At 36.0% G+C, this 22,564-nt stretch overlaps 1 protein-coding gene across 1 annotated transcript in view; it reads right to left on the bottom strand.

Annotated features, from left to right (window-relative positions):
- LOC114656143 (anion exchange protein 3) overlaps positions 1-22,564 on the bottom strand; it is a 313,389-nt gene that overhangs the window by 82,377 nt on the left and 208,448 nt on the right. Inside the window, 6 exon segments of the mRNA XM_028807571.2 lie at positions 5,414-5,630; positions 9,447-9,631; positions 10,181-10,280; positions 12,401-12,578; positions 18,755-18,890; positions 21,241-21,421. Coding sequence (XP_028663404.2) covers positions 5,414-5,630; positions 9,447-9,631; positions 10,181-10,280; positions 12,401-12,578; positions 18,755-18,890; positions 21,241-21,421 — 997 coding nt within the window.

The raw sequence follows: 22,564 nt of genomic DNA, 5'->3' as shown, positions 1-22,564 counted from the left end.
TTGTACACTATATGGTATACCTGTATGTTCTGCCCATGTCTGTGTGAAGCTTTTCTCCAGATGTATCAGTTTTCCTCCAGAATGCTACAGGTGTGTTGGTTAGGTTGATTATTAACTTCCAAACTGGTATTTTAGGATTTAGTGCAGGAATGTGCACATGTGTGTATCCTGTAATGGACTTGAACCCTATTGGAAGTTCCCATTTTGCACCTGATGGTGCCATGCTTTAATTAAAAAGAAAGGTCTGGAAAAACACGAGCTGTCAGATCTCATCACAAATAGATAGGAATAGACAACATTCATTGCACATGCTGCAAATGCTCTTAGTTCATGTTTTTTTTACTTGACTGCACTGTGCTACACTGCAATACAAGCAGGAAGAGCAATGACAGAGAAAAGAAATCATGATTGATGACAGCTAGCACATTTCACTGATATAAAGCTGGACAGATGAATACACAAGTGTGCAACTCGTGCCTTTTCAGGACACTAGACTAAGAAAAGCTGAAAATCTCCTTATGCAATACTGCATAGCAGCTTCGTTAGTAATCAAGGCATAATCAAAACAGGAAAGAAAAAAGCCAATTATCATTAAAGTGTTTGAAATAAATACATAGGCAATTTGCATTGGAATTGCATAGTGCCTATGGTAGAAATAAAGACAAAAGAAATACGAATTGTATAAATTATGAAAACAATAACAAAAATGATGGAAAATGTAATGTATGTTTTTGGTTAAATTTAAAGTTATCAGTGTGTTGTAAATCCAATTTGTATGCTTTGAGAAATATTTTTCATGATTATTAATTTGTTAAACTGGCTCCTTATTATTGTTATTAGTTTTTAGTATTTTGTTAGTGGCATCCTCACAGTGCAATTTCAGGCTTTTTCTGTGTTTATTGCAGTATTGTTCTTATCATTGACATCATACTTCTAATATTACAATTGCTGGCAATATTTATTGTCCCAAGTACACTATATGGAAAAAAAGATCTTTAGGCAGTTAGGAAATTTTGACCAAACTGGATTTATTAAAGGCAGACACTTAGCTTCCAATCTTCGATGCCTATTTAATGTAATATATTCACCCACCAAGTCATAACACCCTAGAGATATTATTATCGTTGGATGCAGAAAAAGAATTTGATATGGTTGAATGGAACTACCTTTTCACTACATTGGAGAAATGTGGGTTTGGCCCAAACATTTGTGCATGGATAAAACTACTGTATACCAGTCCATAAGCTTCAATTTGTATTAACAACATTATTTCAGTCTACTTCAAACTAGAACATGGTACTAGACAAGGATGCCCCTTATCACCACTGCTTTTTGCAATTGCCATTGAGCCACTGGCAGTTCACTGTTGAAGTGCTTATAAGATAAAGGGGATTATCAGAGAAGGAACTGAACAGAAAATTTCTCTATATGCAGATGATATGGTACTGTATATATCAGATCTACAAAATACTGTGCCTGCAGTCCTAACAGCACTAACAGAATTTCAAAAGATTTCTGGTCTCAGAATTAATTTGACTAAAAGTGCGCTCTTTCCAGTGAATTCTCAAGCACACAATATTAGATTGAACACCTTCCCTTTTATCATCGCAGATCAGTTTAAATACTTAGGGGTAAACATCACGAGTAAATATAAAGCTCTTTATCAAAAAAACTTTGCTGCCTGCATGGAAAAAAATGAGAAAGACTTGCATTGATGGTCTACCCTTCTTCTCACTTTAGCTGGAAGAATTGACATTGTTAAGATGAATATCCTTCCTAGGCTTCTTTTTCTATTTCAAAACATTCCAATATACATCAATAAATCATTTTTTAAGAAATTAGATTCAACCATAACCTCATCTATTTGGAATTCAAAACATCCACGTATCCAAATAGCAACCCTACAAAGACCTAAGGCAGAAGGTGGCATGGCTCTACCTAACTTTCAATTTTATTACTGAGCAACAAATATACAAGCTATAAAAACCTGGACATTGACACAAATAAATGAACATACACAGGCTTGGTCTGCAATAGAGATAAAATCCAGCAGTACTTCTTTATATTTTTTGCTTTGTACCTCAATAAGTACAAGTTATTGCCAATATAATTACAACCCAATTGTGCTTCATTCACTCAGAATATGGAACCAATGTACTTCAAGATAGGAAGCTTTTATCTATGGCACCTCTGCATGATAGCCACCTTTTTCCACCCTCTCAAATGTATGCAGTTTTTAATGTCTGGAAAACATTCAGGATTAAATCACTTAGAGATCTGTACATAGACAACGTCTTTGCATCCAACCAACAATTACACTCCAAATGTAACTTTCCAGCAACACATTTATTTCACTACCTTAAAATTAGAAACTTTGTTAAACAAAACCTGCCCAATTTTCCTTACCTCTTACCTATTTCTATTCTGGAAAAAATATTGATCAATCTTAAGGACTCAGACAGCATTTCTGTAATATATAAAAACTTTTTAAAGTCCCTCTCTTTCAAAGATCCCAGAGTATAGTGGGAAAAGGATCTCTCACTCAATATCTCAGAAAGTGGAGTAGAAGGTAGCAATGCACAGAATTCACTCGAGCTCCATATGCGCAAAGCATACAATTATTCAACTTACAATCATCTCTCAAGCACATATGTCTTGTTTAAAATTGTCCAAAATGTTTCCAGGGCAAGATCCAACTTGCGAACGCTGTAATCAAGTTCCTGCCTCACTAGGCCATAAATTTTGGGCCTGTACCAAATTAACATTATTCTGAACCAAAATCTTTAAATGCCTTGGTGTCACAATCCCTCCTAATCTGCTAACAGCTGTGTTTGGGGTACTTCCAGATGGGCTTAAAGTGGAGAAGAACAAACAAACTGTAATTGCCTTTAATTTACTAATAATGACAAATGCACCACTATCGTTTATAGTAGAAGAGAAGTGTGTTGACATCACAGGTCACCAAGCATATGTTTAGTGGCCAGGTTTGTTACTACAAACAATACTCTCGTACCCATGAAATCATCTCTATGGGCAGTGCCCATAGAAATACGGCAAACTGAAGGGTGAAGTGATAATAAATAAATAAATAAAAATACTAACCCATCTAAATCCATCCATCCATCCATTTTCCAACCCGCTGAATCCGAACACAGGGTCACGGGGGCCTGCTGGAGCCAAACCCAGCCAACACAGGGCACAAGGCAGGGAACCAATCCTGGGCAGGGTGCCAACCCACCGCAGGACACACACAAACACACCCACACACCAAGCACACACTAGGGCCAATTTAGAATCGCCAATCCACCTAACCTGCATGTCTTTGGACTGTGGGAGGAAACCGGAGTGCCCGGAGGAAACCCACGCAGACACGGGGAGAACATGCAAACTCCACGCAGGGAGGACCCGGGAAGTGAACCCAGGTCCCCAGATCTCCCAACTGCGAGGCAGCAGCGCTACCCACTGCGCCACCGTGCCACCCACCCATCTAAATACAGAAAAAAAATCAGAATGATGGAAAAAATGTTCTTAGCAAATATGCAGTGCAAGGTAAGCCTCCTTGTTTATGATAACAGAGATTATGGAGTCTATTATGGAATACTGTAAAATATAATATGGTGTGTGTCAGCTACTGAAGCATGTAATATTAGGTGACAAACACATAGTGTCACAGAGCTAGAAAGTGTGATTGTTAACAATTTGTTACATAATTGTTGTCAAGTTTGTTTGTTTGAACAAAATATTGTGTTCTGTGCATATGGTCAATGAGATGTCACATGGTTACTAGGCATGTAATGCACATGCAATGTCATCTATAATATCATGGGGGTCATGATATGTAATAAGTCATCATGCATTAAGCAAGTGTCTGAACTCTGAGAAATCTTAAGAGAGGCCTGTTAAAGAATATTTTGAAAGTTTCCTTTTGCTTTAGAACACTTGTTTGGTTTTGGCTAGCATTTTGTTTTTGGTAACAGTTTCAAAATAAAAGTGTTTGACTTATGTAAGATTTAGATAGATAGATAGATAGATAGATAGATAGATAGATAGATAGATAGATAGATAGATAGATAGATAGATAGATAGATAGATAGATACTTTATTAATCCCAGTGGGAAATTCACATTCTTCAGCAGCAGCATACTGATACAATAAATAATATTAAATTAAAAAATGATAACAATGCAGGTGAAAAACAGAAAAACAGACAATAACTATGTATAATGTTGACTTCAACTACTCTTATGTTCACTCCCCCAAGAAAGATGTTGTCTACTGCTCTTAAAAATAAAATCCAGCTGACACTCCTGTCCAATGTGAACTTAATAGAAATTAACATAATTAGTGCTACTTGTATGTGTAAGAAATATCATACAAAAACTAAAGTGAAGAAGACAAATATTATAATCACAGGAAAATAGACAAGAAAATCACAAAGTAGGCAGATGATCGTACAGTCAGAATCTTAATAGCTATATCTGAGATTAACAAGGGAAGAGATGTATTTACACTATGAATAAGATATAATTTCAAAACAGATGAACTAAAAAAAAACCAGAAAATATATATGTTCTAGAATATATAGATAAATGGCTGCTGATTTGTGTGTATTTTACATATTTATTCAGATAGGTTATGTTTAGTTATTAAATGTGATTATGTTTTTTATAAGTTAACAATAAATCTAATAGGCTAGGAATAATATAGATGAAAGAGAAATCATTTGAAAGTGAACTTCTCAGTTTTCTGGATGCAGAACATTTCAGGTCACTGTTACAGTTATTGAACTTGAGGTCAGTGATCCGAATGAAAACAATCAATAGAAACTAGTCACATAAATAGCACAAAAACAGGTCTGGAGAACCTTATTTATGTAATAAGAAGAGTTAAATTTGATAAGAAATTGAGGCAATAGATGCGAAGTACAGAGGTAACAAAAACTTAATCTTTTAAAATAAACCATTCGTTAACATAAATATTTCAATAAGTATGTCAATTATTCTTATATTTTGTAATAAAAAAACACCATGCCAAAATACTTACAAAAAATATATATATACATTATACACATATTATTTTTCATTTATTTTATTCATTTGAGTCTTTAAGGTTCCTAAAGATTGCAATGCATATAAATGGTAAAGTGATGTAGAGTAAATTAATATAAGTGGATGTTAGGTCCAAATCATAAGGAAAATGAAAGAAAATATAATTCCAGTGTTTTCAAATCTCCAAGAAAATAAGCCTATTAGGTCTCACAATTCTTTAAAAGGCACGGCATAGCTTACCTAAGACAGATGGCTACAGCCCTTTCCCACTTCTTTTCTTCTGCTGTCCTAAACCAGGTTATTTTACCTTTAACTATAGAACTGTTACTCTTCCTGCCCATATATATATATACATATCCTCCTACCTTTGATTTCAGGTTCCAGGCCCACAATTGTTGCCTTCTTATTTTCTCTTTCCTTCCTCTTGCGCAGCATTTCTTTCTGAAAGGAGGCAACTGACTTCAACAAGTCCTTCCCATCCACTTCCAGTGGTGGAATAACGATGCTACAGTCTAGGAACTCATTGATGGCATTCAGTAAGTCCTGGCGATCATCAGCTGAATAAGCAACTTCATGGAAGTGCTGAAATATAATATAATTTTTGGTCAAGCAAAATATTACTTATGAAATCTTAATTTATTTCAAAATGTCATGCATTCAAGACTTTGTTAAGTTAACTAAATACATTTTGCTTCAAAATGTCATCACCTAGTATTTACAAAGAAATAAATATTGTACATACACTTTTAGTTTCACATATGGGTCAACTGCAGTGTGCTATCAGCTTAGGAAGATCCCAAGCTAATTTGATCTTAATCTTGCTACTGTAAATATGTACTAATGTTCGTGTGTGTGCTGTTGGAGTGTGCTCCAGAGCTGTGGACTAGCAGCAGGCCAAGACCAAGAGCGACTGCAGTTGCACTGTGCTTCTTGGAGTTGGAGAAAGTGACCAATTTTGTGTACTAACTTAGGCAACCTTAGAAACCTAGAAGGTTTAAAGGAAATTTAACGGTGGGTAATGTTCCAAAATTAACTCCACATGCATCAGGTAAACTGTTACAGAATGAAAAAGCACTAATATGCCATAAACATTTTGGAAACCAAATTTTATATTTATATCTGAACTGAAGCATAGCATGATATGGAATCAAATATTTAACTCAATGCCAGAGAATGCATAAAAATATAAATTTTGTGTAATGTAAGAAATAGAAAAAGAAAAATATGTTTCAACATACATTTAGCCATTAATCATTAGTGTGCTGTATTTTACACTTTGGTGACTGTTGGATTAATTTGGTTATTAGAAAAAGATGAGAGCATAATGAGAGTATTAACTCCTATGAATTATCAACAGTACTTAATTGGGAAATGAGTTATAGATACAAAAACAATTGCTTCAGATACAATTCTACCACCATCTACCTCTTCTCATCATTATACTTCATAGAGGGTTTTCAGGGCCTTTCCATTGGCTCAAAGTGAATAACGTTTACAATAATGACAGTGACACCCATTTAGATCTAATAAAGCCTAACAATTGCAGTTATTTTTTTATAAGTTTATACGAGGATGTAATTTTTCTTCCCCTTTAAATTGAGAGGAATGTGTAGTATCACATTATTAACTGAGAGAGGGCGAGATGCTAATTGCCAGCACGCGAATGTTAATAGGCAATCAGACTGAGTAGAAACACAAGGCCACAACAAGACTAGCTTTGGATTACTTAAACTTGATATTAATCTTGGTCTGCTGTTCACTGAGTCAGCACTTAGACGTGAGGATCATCTCCTCTTAGCACCATACTATATAGTCTGGTCTTGATACATTTCTAGTCTGGTGCCATCTCAGCTACACTGCAACTGAACCATATAGGGTTAGTTGATGATTCTCTATAAACAGAGGTATTGTTTAATCATTGACATCTTGATAAATGAAGACACAATAAAAACCCTGATAAAAATGTGTTCAATTTTGACATTTCCATTGTAAATTTGGATTTCTTCAAAGTCTTTAATTTGTCCCTGCTGTAAGTGCAAATATATCAATTTGTTATTTTACACAAGAAAATTCCTGAATAAAAACAGTACATGTTAATAAATAAAATTATGAGAAAATCTTCTGGCACAGTCTTTTGTAAATGTGGGTTAATAAAAGAGACGTTGTTATATATAAATATAATTTGATAGTTTACTTTTTTTCTGATGTTATTTTACATAATGCTTCAAACTAAAAAATGAATTCAAAATATGTGTGTAGTGATAAGGAAGGCTTATTTTGTTTTTCAAAACATTGTATATTAAAATACACTTGGAAGTTTTATACTGGTACTAAAATTTTAAAAAAGGACTGAAATAATAACAAGTTAAGAATACTGCATATGAATTTACTAGCACATTTGCACATATTTTGTTAAATGTAACAGAATGTGTCAGTATGACACTTGAAAAATGTGTAAAAAGAAAAAAAAAGTTGATTTATTTTTATTCATACACAAACACACAAATGTTATTACAATAGGTGGGATACTCCTCACTTAAAATTGATTAATTTCCGGTACTGCCAAATATTTACACTCCAAAAGGATGCTTTTACCCATTACAAACCAATAAAACACATGCTTTCTTTTCTGTTTTTGGATTACAGGTGCCAATGATGTTTCATGACTTTCCATTTCTAACAGTATTCTGGCTAGAGACAATTTAAAATTTGTATAAGGTTAGATGAATAAGCATCTTTTAAACTGGACTATTATGGGCTTCCAGTGCCTCCTGTTGGTCTAATAGTACATACAGTAGGTATATAGTATGGTAAATCATTCATAGTAAAAAGCAAAGACAAAAGTCCAGTTTATACAGATAAAATAGTCGCATTCTAAGTCTCATGGCATTTGTGAACATGATGTGTATATCTAGGTGGACATTATCCAAATAACTCTAGTGTTCTTCCAACTAAAAGTTATTTTAAAAATGAACATCACCTCTCTGGAGATAGTGAAGTAAGATAAAAGGCACACACTAATCTCACATGAGAAGCCAATCAGTACAATTGTTTAGTCTATGAACATGTCCGTTAAAGCTAATTTCAGTTCCTTTCAATTTAACAAATGAACATATCATCCTGAACAACAATATTCTGATTAAGACTAATTAGGTTGTACAGGTGAACAACTACAACAGGAAATCTGACTGTTTATGATGTGATTCTGTGCTGCACATCAGGGGCTGAATTTTTTTGATAATTTAGTTCATGAAATGTATTAAACCTATAATGCTGAAAACTATTTTTATGACAGCACAGCAGAGGTTGCCATAGTGACTTTTTTATAGAAAATGTCACAATATGATATTTGGAATAAATTGCAAACTATTTTTATCTCTGTTAGTCTTGAATAACTGACCATAAGAGTAAGTCTTGTGAATTGTGAAAACTTATTCCAACACTAAATTTAAAAACCTTGTGGTGCGGCAGACAAATCATACACAAAAGCTCAATAGCAACATTAAAATTTAAAATGGTATGTGAACCTCTTAACAATGAATGTTGGAGCAAGGGTTATGAAACTAAAAATATTTTTCATACTTTGTTTAAAATATCAGTTATTTTCTAACCCATTTAGTCCTGAACAGGATTGTGGGGGGTGCTGGAGTCTATCCTAGCTAGCATGGGGCACAAGGCAGGAAAAAACCCTGTTCCTTTGCTCAGAATGCCTTGCTATTTCATTGACAAGAGAACTATGATTATATTAAGATGCAATGCATTCTGCTGTGCCTCTTTTAGAGCCACAGCTGTACTAAGCTAATAGCAAACTACAGGGAGTGACTTAAAACTAGCCATGTTGGCCTTGTTTGGAACTTTCCTCAATAGTCTGTTTCCACTGGTTGGCTGGATGTTTTTATTGAGTAATGTGTCGGTTCTCTTGCAGAGTTGGTGCCACTGATGCGCCCCTATTAGCTCATCTGTGGCCCACTGCCACATGGAGGCAAAGTCACTTTAATGTTGTCCACTGCTAACCTGAACTGTAAATACACACACAATCCAGAGATGTCTGTCTCTTTTCTTTAAATAGAATTGTGTGCAAGAATTAAGTTCCCATTATCACCTAACATAGATAATAATGGGAACAGCAAGACTACCTATTAAGTTTTCCAGAAGGGAATGGAGCAGGGAAAAGGTCACCACAGGCAACTATAGCTTTAAAAAGTTCATGCATTACATTAATATGAGTTGTAATATTCATGTTTTGAAGTTGCATTGTTTTGACACTTTTGTCGCTTTCAATTTAGGCAGACACTAAAGGTACTTTAGGTACTTTTTAGTAAATTAAATTTGATAGAAATGTGTGTACATTACTGGAAACATATTGGTTCAGAACGAAAAGAATGTAAATAAATGTACCTTATCAGACATAAGTGTTGCGATGGAGCGGCCAATCTCATGGTAGTCTATATTTGACTGGCTTGGTCCCAACAACACAAAAATAAACCTCACTGGAACTGGCACCTCCAGGACAGACTCAAGGAGAACAGCTTCACTGAGTCTCACTAATGCCATTGCTGGCTGCTCCAAGAACTCCACACAACCTGTAAGCAAATTCAAGAAAAATTACAAAAAAAATCTGTTGTGTCAAATTTCAGTAAATTAGCTACTGTATATTAATGGGTTAGCCTCATTACCACAGTAGTAAAAATGCCTAAAACATCAAGTGTATTGTTATTGCTATAAAAATCTTTGAAATTGCCCATTTTACATTTTGGTTTGACAAAGTCTTTTATAAGAGGATTATTATAAGAGAATGTGTGAAAGGGGCTACTGCAAACCCAGGCTCATCCTCTTTCAATCTTAATGTTCACCCTTTAAAGTCTTAGAACTCAATGAACAGCAAGTGGAGTGGAACACCACACACAGGTTACGTGAATTGACACTACTAAGCTGGTTCTGTACAAGTGTGTGTGTGTGGGTGTGTGATGGACGAGGTCAGTTTCAGACTTTGCCCAGCAAGTGATCGATAAATGGATAGAAACAAATAAGAATATATTATACTGTATTTTCATACCTTTAGTCCATTTACTAATAAAACATTTATAGGAACTAAACCTTAAAATGCTGACAGCAGAAGAAGACAATCTTACCAACTAACACAACAGTAGCTTCAGCATCGTCTGGAATCTTTTCCAAGAGCTTTATAGATCTGTTTCGATGTCCTTCTGCATTATGGTGATGTGTACATTTCTTAAAAGGATCAAAGAAGACAAAATGATATACAGTAAGAATACCAACTAGTAATCATTTAATCAATTTTGTGTGTCTTTTTTCATTTATTCTTATTTGTAAAATCAACCACTGCCCCTCTCATGTGGCTCATTATGTGCTGTATTTCATACACTATGCGTCACTTTCAGATATGAAAACAGATTATACATTTTTAAGCTTTTCATATTGGAATCATAAACAATAGTTTACAGTTTAGTGGCTGTATAAAGGTGGTAAATGACAAACAAACTCATTTTGTGGCCTTAGAAAGTAAGTTGAACAGCTATGAAATACTGAACACTGCTTATGTATGTGTACTTATTTCTGTAATTCAGAATGAGCATCCATTGTTCTGTCACCCTTTGTCATCTTCTCTAATTCCCTACATCCTATAGCTATTAAAAGTAGGTAAATTTTGGTATGTTCCAATATATTCTAATGTACTTAAGTGACATGCATATTTACAGTTGCCAGTATTAAACACATTATATTTCCCTAAATGTGGTTTTTCATACAACTGGTACATGCTACCTTCTTCCAACAAAATGAATAGGTTTAGAGGTCTTTCAAAAAATGTATAGGTTTATAAGGTTTTTAGTGTCAACTGACAAAATGAAAGAAACATCTAAATTAATGACTAATGGAAATTATAGATGTACAGGTTTACTGGGACATTACTATCATGTCTACAAAGTACAGTGAAATGCGTACTTGCATGTGCCAATCAACATGTCACCACTATCGACAGCAGGTGCTTCCATTCAGAAGGGGTAATTGAGATAGCTAAGTAATGTAATGTTCTGTTTTTCTTAAAGTCATTTACAAAACGGCTGAATGCTGGGGAAATATCAGGCTCTGTGGCACGAAAGTGTGTTGTTTTTTCACTTGTACCAGTGGCTAAGTTGATAGAAGTATGGGAATTGAAGAGAAACAAACCATCAAGGAATGTCAAAAAAAAAGTGTAAGCACTTTGACCAAGATATCTTTACACTGAATATCAAAATACAAGGAAAACACAGACAAGCCCCTATCGATCATATGATTTTTAAATATCATTATAAGACACGAATATGAAATTCCATCAAGAAGAGACTGTTGAGAGCTCATAGGGAGGAATGCTGTGGCAATTTTGCTTTGTAAAACGGCACAAAGAGCACAAGCAGTGCCCTGCTGTGCAATGAAACAATAATTAAACATCTTTGAACTTGTTCTCATCAGGCAGGTTACATGCATGGCACACAGCAAAATAAATCTGCAGGCCTAAATGCCTGTAAGAGCATTCTTTAAAATTAACAAACACTTTAAGATTTAGTTTGTTATTAGCTTTAAGAAAGAATACTTAACGTGAATTTGGAGTAGTATTTTGGTTTTTAGTGATTAGTTCTCCTGATTTTAGCGTGAAAACCTCTGTCGGAATACTTTCTACTGTTCAGCAAGTTGTCTATTTTGCAGATATATTTCATTTGACTTTTTTTTGGGCACTGGTGTCTGGTTGTACTGTCTCAGTTATGATATGTGGTGCAGTTCTTTGGAATGGATTGAACAATAGAATTGCAAACAAATATAAAGCCATTTCTGAGCAGTTATGTACAGCTTATGGTTAATCATTTCGATTCTGTTTGTGGTGAAATCTTGCAGAATGACAATGTGCCCATCTTACAAAGCCAGAGTAATCAATGCTCTTGAAACATATAACAATGGGAAACCTAGTCACCACCAAATTGTGCCCTTAAAGTAATTTCTGGTGAGGCACCACAAGCAGGATCACCTCAACACCAAGGGATGCTATCTGTCAAGGAAAAAAATCTTCCCTTTAATACAGGACTATACACTAGTAGAATCTACTGTATGCACTGGCAGAATGTGGTGGATCAGATTATATGTACTCATTTCCTTAATTTTGTCAGCAGGCTGTGTATATAAGTGCCTTGTCCATGGCTTTTTCCCAAGCTTTGCATACAGTGCTGCCATAAAATATTCCAGCACACTGTGAAACAGAACTGGATCAATGAAATGACTGACACCTGTGTACATAATACATGTAAAGTAAAATAATAAACAGGCATTAAACATAATGCACTATGTATTGTAATCCTTACCTCCTTTTCAGATTCCTGTGACTTAGTGTCGTGTAGTTCAATCCTCTCTTCTCCCACTAAAGGCAAGCAGGTCTCCATTGCATGATTGTGGTTTAGGTGGTGGCTAGCTAAAATGGAGGTCATGCTGGTGGCAGAATGATTTCGTGGGAAAAAAGCTTCCTTCTCATCATTAGGATGACTGAAATATAATAGATAAACACAACTGTCCTTAAAATTTATTGTAGGAGATACAGTGATGTTATATCAAATTTACCAATTTTGATTTTTGTTGGGCTATAAGATAATCTTCATGACTAGACTGACTTTAATTGGTACATACATTTTATTTGCCATAACGTGAAGAGAGTTGGACTAAACCCAAGCTTCAGTCCTGGCTAAAAAGGAGCTGAAAAGCTGTACAGTTTGTATGAAGTTCTTGTTTTCTTTTATGTTTGTAATTTTGATTTGCTTAAATCATAACTGGAAAGCCTTAGATGTTTATTTTTAAACTAACCCATTAAAATTCTAACTAGGCCAGAGCAGGTTGCTTTAGGGTCTGTCTGATTATAGGTTTATCCCTTTTAAATTCAGGAAAGTGAATGACACAATGCATTGACCAACTACATTGCACTGATTACACACATAAGAGGAAAATGATATTCCCCCAGCATGCTAGAAGACACTCAATAATGCCTGAACACCCTTGTAGAGGGACAACAAGATCCAAAGAGCTCCATTCTGATAGATGGCTAGAACTACAAGAACTGAGCTATCACTTTATGTGAGAAGGCAGCAAGAAGGCTGATCTGGAGCCATTGCTCTTTGAAGACGATTGATGGCTCACTGGTGTTCTTATTTCAAAAGTAAGACTATTATGATCCAGAAAGTAGTGTTAGTCTAGGAGCGATTTGTGGTACTTAAGGGCTTGGCATCCTACCTGATAGGTAAGACCTGTTAGTCAGGCCCAGATAGGCTTCAATTTCCATTGTTTTGTCCATTTTTGGATTAGTCACTTTCTTGCTATGTTCATTGCTCCCTTGTACTTAGCTGGTTAATTAAAGATTAAGTGGCTTTTGGAGTGTTTAATCATTTATGATTTAGCACCCTTTCCGTTACTCTGGGTATGAGGGTTGCTACTATTACACTCCCTCATTGTGCAAATGAATAAGATAATTACAAGTTGTACAATCAGTTATGTTACTGGTTTATGGTTTCTGTAGATTGCCAACGTGAAAACGGCTGAATAAGAATGAGTGTGAGTATATAGGTATGTCTGTAACCCACCCTAGTCAATGTTCGTTGCTGCCATGATCTCAGTTCCAGGCTGTCCACGATGCTAACATTTAATTAGTAAGCTGGGTATTAAAAATAACAACATGCAAGTCACAAAATATATGTCTGTTTGGATTAGATGTCCGAAAAATAACACACACTGAAATTTTACTATGCCGCCAGACATTGACTGTAAAAACAGAGTAGAATTTTAATTAAATAAAGAGATAAATGGCATACAGTACATAAACTTTACAAAAACAGATGTAATAAAAATGCAGCTCTGCAGCACAAAGACTGGAAGATGGCTGGTCTTGAGTGCAAATGGTTCTCAAAATTGCATGGAAGGATGACTTACTGAAACTGAGATAATCAAAATGGTCTATGACGACTATATATTGTTCTTAGCAACAGCCTCAACTCATTTCTGGTATTAACTTGGAAATAAAAAAAAAGCCACCTGCCAATTTAGGTAGACGAAGTTGAGGTCATCCATACTAACGGCCAATATTCCTTCAATTTTTTTTTTACTGATGAGCTGGTGTGAATAATAGATGAGCTGGTACATTTCTTCTATGACCAATTTCTTCAATACAACTACATTATAGGAGCTTTCCCAATCATGTATTGATCGATCATTGTGAAGCAGCAACAAATGAACAACAAGTTTTCCTTGTGATGTAACATACACTGTGAAGTACCAACATGTAAATGACAAGCATGGGATGTGTTCCCCATGAAATATCAGTTGACTGCTGTGAAGCATCGACATATAAATGATGAGTGGTACCCACTTTAAATTTTGGGAGCATACAGTAGCTGCTGCAAGGGAGTCTGGAGTGAGTGGCATGATAACAGCTGTGCAGCAGATCAAAAGTGCTGCACAGCACCCTGAGAAAAGGCAGCCAAGACTCATATATCAGTTTCTGCTACTCCATGTCAGCAAAAGTATGTGTACTAGTGACCCACACCAAACCCACAGAGATTCAATTAAAATGATCTGCACTCTTTGTGACTGATGTACTGTCAAGTGGCTGGTTCAAAATGGAGCCGTAAGTTGGCGCTGGACTGTATACTCTATATTTTATGTTAACATTTATTTAACTAAGCTACTTTATATACTGTATATATACCTACTTTATATACTGTATATATACTTACTTTATATATTGATGTTACTTTATATACTGATATATGTTAAGTGAATGGGCCCTGTCATGGACTGGTCCCCAATTCAAGGTTTGTTCCAGTCTTGCACATGATGGTACTGTGATAGGCATTAGCCACCCTATGACCATAAATTGGGTTTAAAAGTCTTGAGAATGTTATGTTATTGCTAGATATGGTATGTAAGACTTTCTCACAAACAAGCATTAATCAAGAGCTAGTGTAGTCATTTTCAGCACTGACTGGACTGGAAGTTGCACAATAAATCACACAACACTCGCCAAGAGCTCCATCTGGATCTCGTCCTTTGCCCTTTGTTCATATTTCCTGTTTCTTTCTTTTACATTTTTTATAGCTAACAGCTTGCATAATACCTCGTGCTTCACCAACAAAAAATAATTTTAAATTCACTTCAAAACTTCTATTCAAAAATACCTGACCAGAGTAATATTTTTTCTTTAATATTACTGCAAAACATATGATTTTAAAGGACAAGACTAAAATTTTACAAATGAGACAAGATCTTTTAGTCCATCAAACTTGAACAAGAAAGGTAAATTATCAACATAACATAACATTCTCAAACCTACTTAATCCAATTTATACTTGTATGGATGCAAATTAATTTAATACCCAAAAGCTTGATTTTAAGAAGGAATCATAATTTTACAGGTCCCTGTGAAAAGTTGGTCTAATATTGGAGTAGTTCTACTGTTTTGTTGTTATGTGCACTTACAGTATTTTGCATATTTCAAAAATACAACATAACATTTTTTTCAGGTGTTGCCAGCAGCAAAAAGCCTGTCCTGCAGTATTAATTTCAAGGCACTAACTCAGTGTGGAAGGATGTGCACATATGTGAGAGCGCCCAAAGAAATAAGACAGAGCCAAAACATATATATCTGACCAGGAAACAATAACCACAGAATCACATTAAGCAGAAACATAGCTTGGTGTTGTACAACAGATAATAAAACACTGGTTCTGAACAAAATTAATGTATTCTAGCAGTGCAATTGTAATTAGTTGCTATCATTTCCAATAAATATCAATATTCTACGTTGTGCATTAAAGTTGCAAACATTTTAATAATTGATGGTGATCACACACCCTACATAATGATGCCTACATTTTTCTGATTGTACAAGATCATATTTTAAATGTGTTGCCATTTATTGATGTACTAAAATTAATACACATGTATACAATGTGATAAACCCAGGGCGTCAGTGAGCCCCGAACCCTAACACGAACACACTTGTCCAGTCCCAGGTTCAAATAATCAAAGATTTTTTATGTTAACTCCCTCCAAATGTGACACAAGCAAATACAGGTCTTTCTCACAATATCTCTCTTTTTCTCTCCCTACCGCACTACCCTCCTCCACTCAAGCGTTGCTACACTACCTCCCAGCTCCAACTCGCTTGAATAAGTGAGTGTGGTCTCTTTTATCATAGACCCAGGAGTACTTCCGGTGCCAGGGCGACTGCCCGATGACAGTACTTCCGGGTCGCATGGAAGTCCATAATAGGGAGCATGTCTCCCTACAGCACCCTCTCATGGCACCCAGTGACCCCAGCAGGGCTGCTCTGCCGGACTACATATCCCGGCATGCCCTGCTGGCTTCTTACTGTGCACCGACCTCCAGGGCTGCTGCCATCTAGTGTGTTGGGGAATAAAAAACCTCCAGCAATGTCTCTTTTTAATGTGCTGTCCATAAAACCCTTTCCGGTCCTTCCTTCCAGGTCTGTTCCCTCTCCTGGTTGGGATACCCCTCCAGCCCATGTGGCATCTACAACAAGTATATATTTATATTTACATTCATAAAAGGTAAGACTAGAAGGAATGAGAAGGAATTATGTTTAAACCCTACACTATGCTAAAGTGGCAGGTGGACTTCCCCACCTGGATGACAGGAGAAAGGAGGCCTGTTTATCTATTATTATATAATTCAGACTATATCAGGCATTAATATGAGTATGGAAAGATTCCAGAAGGTTAAATTATGCAATTTACAATAAATATCTTGTAATAAGTGGCTCCTAATAATTAGGTAATATTTGTATGCTGAATTCTGTCAAGATAGTTTTCCTGCATATTGGTACTATAATGTATTGACCAATCATTATATACTGCACTTGCATAAATTCCCTTTCTTGTGTTTCACCTTATATTAGCTGCTTCTAGTTTCTAGCGTATTTGAGCAACTAATTTAGTTATTTATTATGACATCCACATATAAACTAGCCTATTTTCTTTTAATTGTAATGCTGTTTATATACATTTGGTAATGCAAGCTGCTATTCGTATGTCTATTTTACTGAAAATTACTATTAGAATGAAAACATTGTTTCTAAAATGTGACACATTTCATTTTTAAACCATATCCCTCAATAATATACTTAAACGTAAATATACATTTATCTGGTGTTTTTAGCCAAGTTCCTGTTCTTGCTATAATGACATGCTTATCTATAACCACACCAAATGCTAATTTACTTTAAATATTTTATGTTTAATATTTTGAACAAGAAAATTTAAAACTATTATTTCTGTGCTCAGTTCTTTCCTGTCAGCATTCTGTAGGGTTTAGAAAAGGCAGAAATGAAATTTTCTACACAGACCAAAAGGTGGACGTTAACAAAAAATCAAAGTCAAAACACTTTCAGAGGATTATACCAAAGTCACTATAAACCAAAGAGGACTAGACAAAAGAATATTCAAAAAGACACACCAAAGTTTAAAAAACACCAATGATAATACTGTAGTGCCAGTATTGCACAGAAAAGGTGGAGGCTCAGAGAAAGCAGGAAGGGTTCTGCTCGCAGTATTTAGATGCAGTCTCTGCATGACTCCAAGGAGATTAGGAATTCTCCTATTAGCTCTCGATGTAATGAAACCGTATACTCCCTTATTCTCTATAATGACCAAGTCTCCCACTATTAATGGGTTCCTTCTTTAGGGGATACATTTTCAGTTACCCTGCTGAGGCTTATCAGTCCAGCCTTCTACACTGGAGATATTAAAGCTGCTATCCAGCACTTTAAGATGATGGAAGCAGTTTGTCACATCTTTTTCCTAGGTTGAAAGTAAAAGGTAAATGGTGCATATCCGTCCTGAGGTGTCCAATATTTATATAACAGAAAAGTGATCCAATACTTTATTACAATGTATGCCAGTAATATGCTCTTTTGAAGTATGTCAACTTTTATTTTGCGGAACTGATGAAGGCGGCACTGCTTCAGATGTGTTCTTTTCTGAATGCATCTTCCACAAGACTAAACACATCTGGAACTACAATGACACTGTACTTCTTTTGGCAAAATAAAATGCTGCAAAAGTAATAAAAATTTGATAGGGAATGTTGTGTGTATAGTTACTGAGAACTCTGGAATGACTGAAAAAACGCAAAAATGATCTAACAGGCACTGGACACAAAAAATAAAAAAGGACAATGGCCCTTATTACACAGCATATCAATCATAAATGGGTTATCGGAATTAATTACCATAAATACGCCTAATCGCCAAATATTAATAATAATATCAATAAAGGCAACAAATGTCTGCTGCTAACCAAACAATGTATTAGAAATAAGATAATGTAATACTCACTTGTAATACATAACATACACTATAATGTCATATTAAAACATGGTGCTTTATAATTAAGACAACATTCAGTTGCCTTTGATGATTGTTTTGTGGAATTATGAGTTAGTATATCATCCAACAGCATATTCTAAACTGATTAATTTTTGTGGCACTCAAATCATCAATCACAAGCCTCCAATATGACAAGTATGATGTATTTGAAATCTGACACATTTTTATAAACCGCAGTATTTGTGGATGACATTGACAGCTGCTTGACCACATTTACTGCAACTGGGAGTCATCATGATATCATTTATGTGCTCATATGGCATCTGTATACCTGTGTTTCATTAGCAAAACTCTTAATACATTGGCTCTGTCGTCTGCTTTGATCTGGTCTGAAATGATCATTGTCTCAACCACAAGATGGGCTATTCCAGGCAATGTGGTTTGCTCCAGGTCAAGAAGAACAGCACCTAAGTGGAAACAATGAAGAAAGTATTGCTGAATGTTGTTAGAAACATGCCTGTTCTATTGATGCTCACCAATTTACAGTCTTAAGATACAAAAGCTTATCACAGGTGGCTAGAACACTAGATAGATAGATAGATAGATAGATAGATAGATAGATAGATAGATAGATAGATAGATAGATAGATAGATAGATAGATAGATAGATAGATAGATAGATAGATAGATAGATAGATAGATAGCAGTGGCGGGCCGTCAGGGCCTGCAAGGCCTTCTCTGCTGGCCTAAAAAAATATCTGAATCACAAACTGATGTTAATTATATTTTGTCCATGAATACTTATTAAATAATTCCAAATAGTCTGTCCGCTTCCTTTCATAGCTTTTCTGATGGTTGTGCTGTGCCTGCTTCCAGACATGTATTTTCGTATTAAAGCATTTAACCAATCACATTTTAGCCATCATTTGTTGCCAGGCAGGGTCAAAGTCAAAGAAGTCTGCCCAGAGGCCTTCACAATCCGTTCTGCAGGCCCTCTAACACAAAATAAATGTCGATTAAACTGTTGCTTCAACCAATCAGATTTTGAGTTGGTTTCACTAGGGCCCTCTAGCAACGTCACCGTATTCAGACCCGTTGATTGGATAGGATGGTGCGGATGGTGTAATAGAAAAATCTGAATGAGAGCATCATGGGGCAGCTGTACACATTGGTATGTTTGGCAGTGACCATTCCCGTGTCCACTGCTTCTGTCGATCGGACATTTTCAGCCCTAAAATGAATTAAAACTTATGCCAGAAATACGACAGGGCAGGTTCGACTTTCAGCATTAGCTTCGATGGCGATAGAAAGGGACTTCGTGATGGAACTGAAGTGCACGGATAATCTGTACAACAGAGTAATTGAACTGTTTTTGAGGAAAGAGAGGAGGATGGATTTTGTTTACAAATAATCCGAATTTTTGGTGAGTAAAATGTTGCGATTTTCCTAAATAATATTGCAAGTTTATGAGTTATTAATGATGTTTTTTATGTGTGTCGCAGGCTGTAGCTGCAGTAGAAAGGAACTTGTTCACCCCTGGTTTGTCTATTCAATAAAGGCATTTATTGTGGCTACAGGAGTTATCTATCTGCGATGCAACGGCTCTTTATACTGTATTTCTGGATATTAAGATGGTTTTTATAACCATAAATTAGTTTTTGAGGGGCGGGTTGATTCAGACGGAGCACTACTGAAGGCTTAGGTGTGAAATGCACGGTCCGCCACTGATAGATAGATAGATAGATAGATAGATAGATAGATAGATAGATAGATAGATAGATAGATAGATAGATAGATAGATAGATAGATAGATAAAATACATGTGTAGTCATGCATCTGATCTCTCAAAACGAAAGACATAACTACACTATATGAATATTTATAGATTATACTGTGATGGTGCGGTGGGCTGGCGCCCTGCCCGGGGTTTATTTCCTGCCTTACACCCTGTGTTGGCTGGGACTGGCTCCAGCAGACCCCGTGACACTGTAGTTAGGATATAGCGGGTTGGATAATGGATGGATAGATACTGTGATGGTTTTGCTGCTCAGCACGAATACTCTATTATCAGCAGTTTTGGGTTTGACAATTAATTTAGCTGAAGGAGATCATTTAGCCAATGTAACTGATTTGATTAGCTAATAGCCTATTTCCAATATGTCAACCAACAACTGAACTTGGCGGTTTATTCTACATTCCTGAGATCCTCTATCTGAAGAGTTTTTCCCTGATTTCTGTCAAGTGTACTCATGTATGTGGTTCACTGACTAACTGAAAAAAATTGTGCAGATTACACGCTCTTTTCAGTTCTAAACAAATGGTTTAAGTACAGGTAGGCATTGTTAGGCTTCAGGGGCGTTGACAACTGCTGAGGAGATTATCACATCAGCAGTTTAAAAGTAACAAGTGCTATGAGCCATTGTAATAGTTTGCCTAGATTTTGCTCTCAGTGTGATTTATCCACCAGACGTTTGACCCAATTTGGTTCTCTTGAGAATGTATAAGTTAAGAAACAGATTGGAAAGAGATGGATACCACTATATCTGGCTCAGCTCAGATTCAAAAGCTGCCATGTATTCTGCTTAATTAAACAAGGCTTTCAGTTCTGACCAGAGCAGACTAATTTTATTTATTTAGTTTTTTGTAAATTTCCTGTGACTATAAATTGTAATTTTTTTGTTCTTATTATATTGTGGGCACAAGAGACACAATGACCCAGCTTTTATAAAGTGGTCATATAGATTTGTTAACCTGTTACCATAGGTTGCTCACCTGTAACTTTACAATTTTTTTCACATGCTTTAGGAAACTGCTCACCGTGGGTGATTGCCCTTCTAAGTTCCAACAGGCTTCTAAATGTCAGGGAAGCTACATGGGGTTTTCCCCAGCGATCTGTCTCCTCTTCAACATCCTCTTCAAACTTGATCCAGCGAGCTGTCTCCTTCCAGCACATCTCTTGGTTCTTATCCAAAATAAGCTCATTCAGTTCAACAAACACCTACAATGAATACAACAGTGGATTATGTTTATAAACAAATATAACCAGATAAGATAAAATTTCAATTGTAAATATCAATATTGGGCATGGATATGTAGCTTTATTTATTCACATTCAATATCTCAATAATTGCGGAGTTTCACGGTGTACTAGAGCCTTCTTTGCCAAAAATGTGCTAAATGCAAAGGTTATGAATTTCTCCTGGGTTATATGAACACAGACACCAGGGTAACGCATGACTTCAGATTTGCCAGTGACTATGAATATCCAGATATAAACAGATCAAGGTGATTCCTCACAATTGGTATTCCATTCTAAAATTAAATTCAACTGTCCATTAGATGGGAGCCAGGAGGACTGAGTATCGCATTACCAGTCCCCTCCATGACAAACCAGTCTAACAGGCTATCATTATTAATAGTGATCACCAGTAAATTTTCTCAAATGGCTATCAAGAAGGCAACACCAAAAGCTGCAACTTTTCACTTGCAAACTGCACTTTTAAGGATTATATTGGAAAAGTGTCCTTCAGAATATAGATGATGGTGAATTGGTCAATAAATCGTTGTGGTAGTTTAGTGCAAACCATGCAAAATGCACTGTTTTTCCTTTGCTTTGTCTATTAGTAAGGTTATGTTTTACAATGAAAAAACACTAAACATGCAACATCTAAACAAAAAGGTATCAATCATTGTGCTCTGCTGACACTACACAATGGCTACCTGTTTCCATTTTGTCTGACTCTTCATACTTTCATTTACTATGCAGCTTATATCCAGTTGGTACATTTAGGTAGGCAGTGCTCTACAGAGTTTATGCTAACAGTGTGACATCCTTCTGCTGATACCAGCATAGGAGAGAGTTTTTCCCCACCCACAATTACAGCAGCCCAGGTAAGCAGAGAGCTGAAGAGACTTCGTGCCAGCAAAGCAGTGGGTCCAGATGGAGCATCGCCAATACTGTTGAAGGCCTGTGCGTTGGAGCTGGGGAGTCCTCTACAGCACATCTTCAACCTGAGCCTGGAACAGGGGAGAGTCCCAAGGCTTTGGAAAACATCTTGCATCACCCCAGTCCCAAAGGTATCACGTCCTAGTGAGCTGAATGACTTCTGGCCTGTCGCTCTGACATCACATGTGATGAAGA

Source organism: Erpetoichthys calabaricus, chromosome 8 (genome assembly GCF_900747795.2).
Source record: "Erpetoichthys calabaricus chromosome 8, fErpCal1.3, whole genome shotgun sequence".
Lineage (NCBI taxonomy): Eukaryota > Metazoa > Chordata > Cladistia > Polypteriformes > Polypteridae > Erpetoichthys > Erpetoichthys calabaricus.
The sequence above is the reverse complement of the archived record's forward strand: the minus strand, read 5'-3'. Positions and strand labels throughout refer to the sequence as shown.